Source organism: Benincasa hispida, chromosome 8 (assembly GCF_009727055.1).
Source record: "Benincasa hispida cultivar B227 chromosome 8, ASM972705v1, whole genome shotgun sequence".
NCBI classification, from domain to species: domain Eukaryota; kingdom Viridiplantae; phylum Streptophyta; class Magnoliopsida; order Cucurbitales; family Cucurbitaceae; genus Benincasa; species Benincasa hispida.
Genome location: NC_052356.1, coordinates 19184036 through 19194176, shown reverse-complemented (window position 1 = coordinate 19194176; position 10141 = coordinate 19184036). Strand labels below are relative to the sequence as shown.

Sequence of the window (10141 nt, the reverse complement as noted above, 5' to 3'; positions counted from 1 at the left end):
AACAAACTCAATCCATTAATATAAACACCATAAATCTAAAAAAAAATCAAAACCTATATAATAAACCAAGACGAATTAACTTCTAGCTTTTTTTTCTTTTTGTCACAACAACAATTTTAGAATAAAAAAAAACATAAGCACAAAATTGAATTGAAATTTTCTTCTTCAGATTGATGTGGTCAAATTATTCAATAAAATCATTACAACGTGACTGACTTTATAATAATTATTAGACGTAGATTAAAAAATCTACCTGTTTTTCTTTTTTATACTACTAAATAAAATTTGAAGCAATTGGTACTGTAAATCACATTATTGCAGCTTTATGAATAATTTCTGCTAAATATTTTTTCCTCAAAAAGGGCCTGACAAATAAATAATAATAAAGTGTTATTGTGTAATATTAGTGACACTTGTCTTCAAACCAAAGACTCTCCCCCACTCCCTTCCTCATCTTCCAAACTCTATAAAAACCCCAATTTTGCACACTCCTTTTGCTCTCCATGAATTAAAACTTTCCTTTATTTGTTTGTCCATTTTCATACAAATAATAAGAATGCTTCTTCTTCTTTGTTTCTTTGGTCTCTGTGTCTTCCTCTTATGCCTCCAATGGCGCCACCCCAAACACAAACTTCTTCCCCCCGGTTCCATGGGTTGGCCTTACATCGGCGAGACCTTCAAACTCTACACCCAAAACCCAAACTCCTTCTTTTCCATTAGGCAGAAAAGGTACAAATTACAAAACCCTGATTCCCAACAAATTTTTTCCAATAACTTTTAATATATATTTCTCCGATCTTAAAACTACGAGATTGTTTTTTATATATATATACTTTTTGAATTACGACATACTGAATCCGTGTCTTCGGTCTGTTCCTGGTTTTTGATTGTTTTTGTTTGTTATATAGATATGGGGATGTTTTTAAGACGCATATATTGGGTTGTCCTTGTGTGATGATTTCAAGTCCAAAGGCTGCAAGAGTTGTGCTTGTGAGTAAAGCTCATTTGTTCAAGCCAACTTATCCACCAAGCAAAGAGAGAATGATTGGTCCTCAAGCTTTGTTCTTTCATCAAGGTCCTTACCATTCTCATCTTAAGAAGCTCATTCAAGCTTCCTTTTTGCCTTCAGCTATTAAAGGCTCCATCTCTCAAATTGAGAACATTGTTCTCCACCTTCTCCCCTCTTGGAATAACTCCCAAATCAACACCTTGCAACAAATGAAAAGGGTAATTTCTTTTTTTCTAATGTTTTCTATTTTGAAAATTGTACTATTCCTAGGAATCTTCTACTACCTACCACTATATTTATTTCTTGAAAAAATTAAAATAAATCTTGAATATCTAAACAAGAAAAAAAAGGTAGAGAAAGAGAGGAATAATGGTTTTGCATGATAGGAAAGATTTTTGCTACGTTTAATTTACATGAATGAAGTGGTGTTGTTTTTTAATTGGATATTTGTGTGTGTTTTATTTTATATTCTTTTTGGGTTTGGTTTTTGTGTGTTGTAGTTTGCTTTTGATGTGGCAATGATCTCAGCTTTTGGGGACCAACAAGACTTGGAAATTGAGAGAATCAAACATTTGTACCAATGCCTTGAAAAAGGCTACAATTCTATGCCTCTTGATCTTCCCGGAACCCCTTTTCGCAAAGCAATGAAGGTATTTTTTTTAATATAATATCAGTCATCTAAACCAAGGACGAGTGTCATTGAAACTATGTTCGTTTTGGCGACATTAATATTGAAATGGGTTTAATATAATTAGGCAAGGAAGGTGTTGAGTGAGACATTGGTGAAATTGATAGAGAAGAGACGGCGGAGGAAAGAGTATGGAGGTGGGTTGCTGGCGGTGCTACTGGGCGGCGGAGGCGGCGGCGGCGGGGGCGTGGAGGAAGAGGAGAAAAAGAAGCTGAGTGATTCACAAATAGCAGATAATATAATAGGAGTAATATTTGCGGCTCAAGACACGACAGCTAGTGTTTTAACATGGATTCTCAAGTACTTACACGACAATCACCATCTTCTAGAAGCTGTTAATGTAAAACCAAATTTACCTTTTTTATTTTTATTTTTTATTTTTGGGGTAAATAAAATTGAAATTTTGAGAAAATTAATTAATAATTATTCAGAAGGAGCAAGAGGCAATTTTACAAAGTAAAGTGTGCGAAGGGAACCGTGGCCTTTCGTGGGATGATACTAGGTGCATGCCCTTCACTAGCCGGGTATACTTTTCATTTTTATGCTCACTTCAAGCTTTTCTTTTTTTTTTTTTATAATTATTTTAATTGTTTCAAGTATTTTTTAATATAACAAAATGTCATTCTCTATGGATGATAAATTGCAATAGACTTCTATCACTAACTAATAAACCGTGATTATCACAGTCTATCGTGGTTTATCACTCATAGATAGTGACATTTTGCTATATCTATAAATAAGTTGACATATTTTTCTTTATTTAAAAATAACCATTTTATTTAATAATTATTTCGGTCATGAACTAAATAAATTTATTTTTATTTTTCATTATTTTCTTTGCAATTATTTTTTTCTTTAAGGTTTTCATTTTAAAAAAATTAAAGATCAAAATCCAAACTAGAATAATTGCAATTGATAGTATTTTTTTTTAGATAATAACCAAGTGTATAACATCATTTTTTTAAAAATCGCAACTTTATCGTTGATAGACTGTTACCTTTGATATAGTCTATCACTGATAGATTCTTACCAACAGTATGATCTATTAATAATAGGCTATCTAAATTTGTATTTTTTTTATTATATTATATCTGTTAGAGTTTGATTTCTATATTTGTGAGTTAGACAAGATGTTTGCTTTTCAAACCTAAGAAGTTAAAAATTCAAACCAACTCCTTTTGTTTAGAACATGTGGAAATTAAGATTTAAATTTATGTCTCAACCAATATACTAAGTTGATTTAAATAAAAAATAAAGTTGGTATTATATTTTGGATAGGTGATCCTAGAAACCCTAAGAAGAGCAAGTGTAGTGTCATTCACATTCAGAGAAGCAGTAGAAGAAGTTGAATTTGAAGGTTATTTAATCCCAAGAGGATGGAAAGTTCTTCCACTCTTCAGAACCATTCATCACTCTCCTGATTTCTTCCCACACCCCGACAACTTTGATCCTTCAAGATTCGAGGTACCTATATGTTTTTATTTATTAATTACCCCCTCTTCTTTTTTCCCTTTTCTTTTTAGTCCTCGAATTTTGAGAAATATATATATTTAGTCCTCCAATATATTTTCAAAATTGATCTCTTTAGTCTCGGCGTTTGTTTCGTCATTCCTAAGTTTTTTAAATTTAAACACTATTTTGTCTTTGTACTTTTAGATTTAGTTATGTATTTTGGTCCTTAATTTTTTAAATATTCATTTTAGTCCATATACTCTAAATTTTTGTTTATTTTGAAAAACTGTTTTAGTCCCTTAAAAATAAAAATGAATTTATTGAAAGTATAGAGACTAAAATGAATTAAAGCAAAAAATATTTAAATCAAAATAATTTATTATTATTATTTTTAAAAAAAGATAAAATATTGAATTAGCACCCTCATCCTATCCCAACTTCATTTAAATATATCAAAAAAGTATTAGAGAGAATTATGAGTTTTAAATAATATTTAAACCTAAATTATTTAAAAGATTCTTAGAAGTAATTTTTTTAATTATATTTTAAATCATTTTTATTCTATAATAGTAATAATAATATTAACAAGTAATTAAAATAAAGAGAAATTGTAAAGTGGGTCATCCAAATATAAGGTCATCAATGCCGCTATTATCTAAACACATCCCTATGTCGTTTTCGATGTGTATAAGCAAATATATATTTATATCAATTTTCTGTTCTTTTTTCTTTTTCTTTTCTTTTTTTCTTTATATATCTCTCTTACTTCAAATCTTTCTAAGTGTCAGATCACGTGAGGTACTTACTTTTGTAGGGTATATCTGAAAATTAATTATTCGAGGAGGCGGTCAGTAATTTTATATGATTTGATGGAACAATACAAGGAAAATTATAAAAGTATCTCGAATTTATATATTTAAACTCTTAAAAACATGTATAGATTTAATCCACAATCAATGATTATTATAAGGCAAATCGATCACATTATAGGATTGACATAACTTAAGGTCTTATTTATTATTATTTTTTTTTTTTTTGAAAATTAAGTTGATACACACTATTTTGACTCTTATGTTGGTCAACAAGTTCTTACTCTATAAAAAAGAGAAATAAGTTTTGAAAAATAAAAAAAAAATTAAAAATTTTTATTTTTATTTTTAGATTGAGATTAAAAGTACAAATATTACTTTAAAAAACTATAATAAGAAAACAGAGAAGAAACCAACATGAATTTTTATTTTTAAAAGGGTAATTATATAGGATAACAAACTTAGGGATAATAATTAAATATATAGTAATATTTAAAAAAATTATAAATATAATAAAATCTATCAATGATAAACTAAATCGTTGACAGACTCTTATAAGTGATATAGTCTACCATTGATAGATCTTACTAACGATACGATTGTCAACTGATAGAGTTTGAATGTAAAATATAAATTTTGTTATATATTTTCATATTCTTTTGTATTGTGCTTGGGTTGGATTTAATTGATGATATTTGTAGTAATCCTTTTTAAAAAAATTAAAAATAAAATTATTATGAAATGAGATTTAAATAATAGTTTATCAATCAAAATTTATTTGACATGATAATCTGATCTTTTGAATCCAAATTTCTTAGACTTTGTATCTGAAATCCGATGTTTCGAGATAAATTGATTAAGATATAATTTCTTTATTTTGGGGGTTAAAGGTGCCACCTAGACCAAACACGTACATGCCATTTGGAAATGGAGTGCACTCGTGTCCAGGCAGTGAGATGGCTAAGCTTGAAATGCTTGTTCTTCTTCACCACCTCACCACCACTTACAGGTTTTTCTCTCTCCCCTTTCCCACAACTTTTTCTGTGATTAAAACAAAATTTATTGAATGAGGCGTCATTCATTTGATAAAAAAGTATTTTTGAAAAAAAATTATTTTTTAAAAAAAAATTAGATAAAAATCGTTTAAAATATACTTAAAAAATTATTTCGAATGGTTGTCAAAATATTTCAATTTTTTCAAAATAACTTATTTTTTAATTAAACACTTGAAAATGTATTTCAAACACATCTTTAATCTATTACATGTAATTTAAATTTTATTGTAGATTTGAAATACTTTTAATATCTATTTCTCTCTGAAAATTCTATTTTTATCCGTGTAAATATCATTTCTTTCTGTTTTTTAGTACGAGAGAGAAATTTCATATTTTATTTATTCATTGAATTATACTTGGCCATCTCTTTCAAATGATTATCTTGATAGGTGTAAAACCCTAATTTTGGATTGTTTTGTTAGTCTTTTTCTTTAGGTATATAGAAGTTTAATGCATGGCTATGAAACTCTTGAAATTTGATCATATATATATGGCTGTTAATTAGAATTTTGTCTTCCGTTTGAAAATCATTTTTTTTTCTTTTTCAAAATCAAGCCAAATTTTCGAAATTAATAAAAAAATATATGTAATTTTTAAAAACAGGTTTAAGAAAGATTTTTCTTTTTTTTTTTTCCCATTTTTTTTTCTGGTTTGGGTGTTTTATTGACTACAAGGTCAACTAATCTTTCCATTGGCTGTGGTCCTCTCCTTTAGTATCGTTCCTTAAGCTGTGGAACTGTGGTCCTTTTTTCCTTTCTCATCTAAGGGCACCTTACCCTTAAAATATAAGGCTCTCCACTCCTTCTCCTTTCTCTTATCTGAATATGCATAAAGGGAAATACCCCAACCCTTGGAACTAAAAGGCTTCTTTGTCCCTCTCTTTTCTCTCAAAACTTTGCACGCAATTCAACTAATCTTTCGATATAGTCCGTCTAATCCTATAATATTTGGTGTCAAAAAAATCTATAAGATATTAAATCTTAAGTAGGTGACCACTATGAATTGAATTCATAACCTCTTAGTCATTTATTAACATCATGTCTCTTATTTACCATTACATGAATTTACGAGGGTTTTTTTTGTCCTTCTGTCTTCCACAAACACCCGCAAAGTCGGCGAAGACCATTAAAATATTATCAAAAGGGTCCTCCTTTCTCTCTGCAAGATGCCACCTTTTTAATTACCCTTAATATTAAAGGACCCCTTTACCATCTCATATGGGTTTACTATGTTTTATTTTTCTTCCTCGAAGTTTACAAATTATTTTGAAACCTTAAAAAAGTTAAAAAGGCTATCTTTAAGAACAAATAGGGGTGAGGAGATTCAAATTACGTATCTTAAAGTTGCTAATACATTCATATGTTAGTAGAATTTATAGTCGCTTTGATAAAAAAAAAAAAAAAAAAAAAAAAAAAAAAAAAAAGAAAGTTTCCGATGTATGACATGTTTTGAATAAATTTTTAATTATTTTAAAAATTAGTAACTCCTTATGTCCTGTTTGATAACCATTTGGTTTTTTGTTTTCGTTTTTTTTAATTAAACTTATTTCATCCATATTTTTTATAATAATTTGCATCTTTCTCAGCTACAATAGTTGAATTCTTAGCTAAATTCTAAAAATAAAAACTACTTTTTAAAAACTATTTTTTTTTAGTTTTCAAAATTCGGCATGGTTTTTTAAACTATTGATAAAAAATAGATAATAAAAGAAGAAATTTGGAGGTGGGAATAGTGTTGATAGGCTTAATTAAAAAAAAATTGAAATCAAAAGGATTGTCAAACGAGACTTTAAATATTTGGTAACTCATTTGAGCCATGAATCTAATAAAAAAAAATTATTGGTTAGATTATGAACGTGGCGTTTATAGTTTTGAGAACGTTTGGATTTAAGTTTTTTTCTAAAAAATAAAAAATACAATTTTGTTCTTATATTTGGTGAAACTTCATAAACAGTCTTTATCATTTGATGAAGTCACAAATAATACTCTCTAAAATTTTAACTTCCCAAACTAGACAGATGAAATTTAGGATTTAATCGAAATTATTTATTTTTCTATTTTAAATTTTTGGAAGGAAACAAGGTAGGATTTTTTGTTGCATGCATTAGTACACGTGGCATGCATGCATCAAATCTTAGTATATAGTGAAAAAAATAACACACATAACATTACATTCCCAATAACTCCTTTGTTGCTTGTCACCTCCTATTCACATTGACTTTCATGAGTAATAATGAATTATAGTATATAATTTTAAATTTTGGTAGTTAAGCATGTTTCAATATTATGAATAATTAATGTTTTCTTCATCATATATATCTTTTTGAATTAATTTTGTGGTTAAATATGAGTCAATTAGGATTAATATGTTTGATATATCTCCTAATATGATAAAAAGGTCATTCTTACAATTCTTTTAAATAGTGTTCTATTTTGTTGATTGATTTATACCTAAGCTTATCTAGAAATAATTTATTAAATTGAAGTGACATGCCTCATATATACCTGACTAACCATTATGAGCTTTTTTGATTTGTTATTTCTATTTTTCTAGGTCATATCATTAAATTTAATAAATATATGTCCTTTATGTGTGACTCAAAATCATTTCATTATGTGATATTTCTTTAAAAAAAGAAACTTAATAAATCAGATTTTTGTTTAAATTATTACTTGTTTTTAGAAGTATATTTTAGGGGTGTGTTGGATTAAAAATAATGGGATAGACTTGATCTCTCTCTCTCTCTCTCTCCCCCCTTTTAGTATGCAATATAGAGAAATTGTAAGATACCTAGTTGGGGCATAAAATTAAATATGAAAAAAGTATTGGGGCTCTAGAGAATAAATTGAAAGTTCAGGGCGAACACTCAATTTAGGGTGAGCTTTTTGGAAGTCATTTATAGTAAGATTGAATAAATTTCTATTGATGGTTTACTATGACAATAAATATTTAAAAATAATGTGAGAATTATGAATGTAAGGAGTAATTTTTATTGTCAAACTGAATTTAGTTCAATGATAGTTGATTCAACAGTAGTTGACATGACTTTTTTCGTAGAGGTCAAAGATTTGATTACTATCTAGTTGTTGTATATTAAAAAAAAAAAAAAAAACTTCTACTTTGGTATAAGCTAAGTCGAATCCTCACGTATAAAAAGGATGGTTTACATCCCTAAGAGTCCATTTCGCAAAATCCCAATCATTTGGTCTCAAAATATCCCAACCCTAATCTATTTCTTCCTCTCTCTCTCATACTTTTCTCTGTCAAAATAACACACAAATGGCGAAGAATTGGCCTGTCAAGGATTATGCCCATGGCGACAAAACAAGCCGCTATAGCCAGCTGTAAGGAACAATCATAATTCTCTCTATCACCACTCACCGAACCTATTTCTTCCATCTCCACGTTTGAACGTTTTACACCTTATGTTTTTCTTTTGCTGATCCAGCCGTCAAGAGTGGTAGGAATTTTGATTCTTTCATCTGGGTTTTACGTTAATCAGATTATGATGTTTCTTTGTACACATGACTGTTTGTGGAAATGTCGCAATTGAATTATGTGGCTTTTGGGTAATGCCTGTGAAATGTTTGTGAAAATGTCACTGTTTAATTTATTATGTGGGCTTCGAAATATCTGATTGAATTATGATTTATGATAGTGGGTTAATTAGTTGTTAGCCTAAGCTGCCTATGAAGTGATTGTGAAAACGTCGAAATTGAATTATGGGGGTTTTGAGTAATGCCTATGAAGTGTTTGTGAAAATGTCACTATTGAATTTAAGATGTGGGCTTGGAAATATTTGACTGAATTACGATGGTGGGTTAATTAGTTGTTTGCCTAATCTGCATACGAAGTGTTTGTGAAAATGTCTCATTGAATTGTGATGTCTCCGAGTGGTGCTCGTCAGGTGTTTGTGAAAATGTCTGAGTGAGTCTATAAGGAGAGAATTAGTTATGTGGGCTAATCTTGGCTTTGTTTTTGTTTGGGTAATCAGATGGAAAGTAGTGGGAGAGGAATCTGGAATACAATACGGTCCATTTCCTGTACCTAAAGATGGCTTACCCATAAAAGTATTTCCAAGGAAGAGGAAGATAACTTCTTACAATTGATGAAGAATATTAAGAGTTCTCATTGGACAAAGCTGAAAGCTGAAAACCACAACTCCTGTTTTTTCCATCTTTAACACCATTTTCCAATTTCCCAATAGTAATATCCTTCTATATTACTTATTGTACTAAGTCTTTTTTGTCGGGTTTGCCATAATTGTCAAAGCAGTCTATGTTCATTGAGCTTCAAACTTCAATTTGTTTATATTCAATGAAGAAAGAGAGAAACAAACCCCTCTTCTAATCTTGTGTATAATGTGAAAGAAAGTTTCGAGGGCTTTGAGAATGAAATGTGAGTGGTCAGAATCATGGATAAGGTTGCTTTCATTTTGGTTAATGGATGTCTTGACTGAGCCCCCCAAAGACAGGCCCTTCCGCTCCCTCTTTGAAGTGTGAAAGGGCAAAGGACAAAGCTTGGCCTTGCTGTAAGGCAGACCCACGAGGAGGTAATAATAATATTGATAATTAATACGCAAAATGGTGTCTTTGTTTCGAGACATATAACATCACAGTACGGTGTGCTCCCTAGGATTCCACGTTGTGCTGTGTCAGGGCACCAAGATTGTAGGCCTGATATGCTAATTACCATTCAGCTTAAGGGGCACTGGTGGAGGGATTTTTGGAAGTTCAATCATTATGTCAATTGTATTTGAAAGGAGACAACATTTGTCTATCAACTTTGTTTTAACATGTTTAATTTCGGCCCTCCCAAGTTTCTTCTCTTCTGATAAGGTTCTGTTTCTTTTACCACCATTCATTTTGTACCATTGTTCTTTTTTAGATATTTAATCCAATTCTATATACTGAATTAAAGCTTCAAAGTCAAATGGACTCAACTTTAGAGCATGGTAGATATAACGTAATGTAAAAGAATTCACAGATATATCAAAATCTAGATTTTGTTTTGAAATCTATCAGTAAATAGACCACATAGACCATAATGCTTATATGGTCTATTAGTGAATCTTTTTATGGTTGGCTTTTTATGGTTGGAATTTTATAATCTGAATTTATCGAAACAT

At 29.6% G+C, this 10141-nt stretch overlaps 1 protein-coding gene across 3 annotated transcripts; it reads left to right on the top strand.

Moving 5' to 3' along the window:
- The first annotated feature begins 480 nt into the window (after positions 1-480).
- On the top strand, positions 481-9941 carry LOC120083169 (abscisic acid 8'-hydroxylase 2). Of its 3 annotated transcripts, XR_005483379.1 has the most exons (9): positions 484-729; positions 909-1227; positions 1510-1659; positions 1765-2037; positions 2129-2221; positions 2976-3161; positions 4849-4967; positions 9008-9565; positions 9649-9941. XR_005483379.1 is itself a non-coding variant. In XM_039038781.1 (8 exons), exons 1-8 carry the CDS (start codon positions 557-559, stop codon positions 9120-9122), a joined length of 1425 nt encoding a protein of 474 aa, XP_038894709.1. In that variant the 5' UTR covers positions 481-556; the 3' UTR covers positions 9123-9941. The 3 variants fall into 3 exon arrangements, 2 of the variants coding, with proteins under 2 accessions (XP_038894709.1, XP_038894708.1); XM_039038781.1 differs by having other exon boundaries at positions 481-729; positions 2132-2221; positions 9008-9941; XM_039038780.1 differs by having other exon boundaries at positions 9008-9941.
- Positions 9942-10141: the final 200 nt, after the last annotated feature.

Coding starts and splice junctions, on each gene's coding strand:
- LOC120083169 (XM_039038780.1), top strand. CDS start 557: ATGCTTCTTCTTCTTTGTTTCTTTGGTCTCTGTGTCTTCCTCTTATGC. Junction 1,660..1,764: donor CTTTTCGCAAAGCAATGAAG/GTATTTTTTTTA, acceptor TAATATAATTAG/GCAAGGAAGGTGTTGAGTGA. Junction 2,038..2,128: donor ATCTTCTAGAAGCTGTTAAT/GTAAAACCAAAT, acceptor ATAATTATTCAG/AAGGAGCAAGAGGCAATTTT.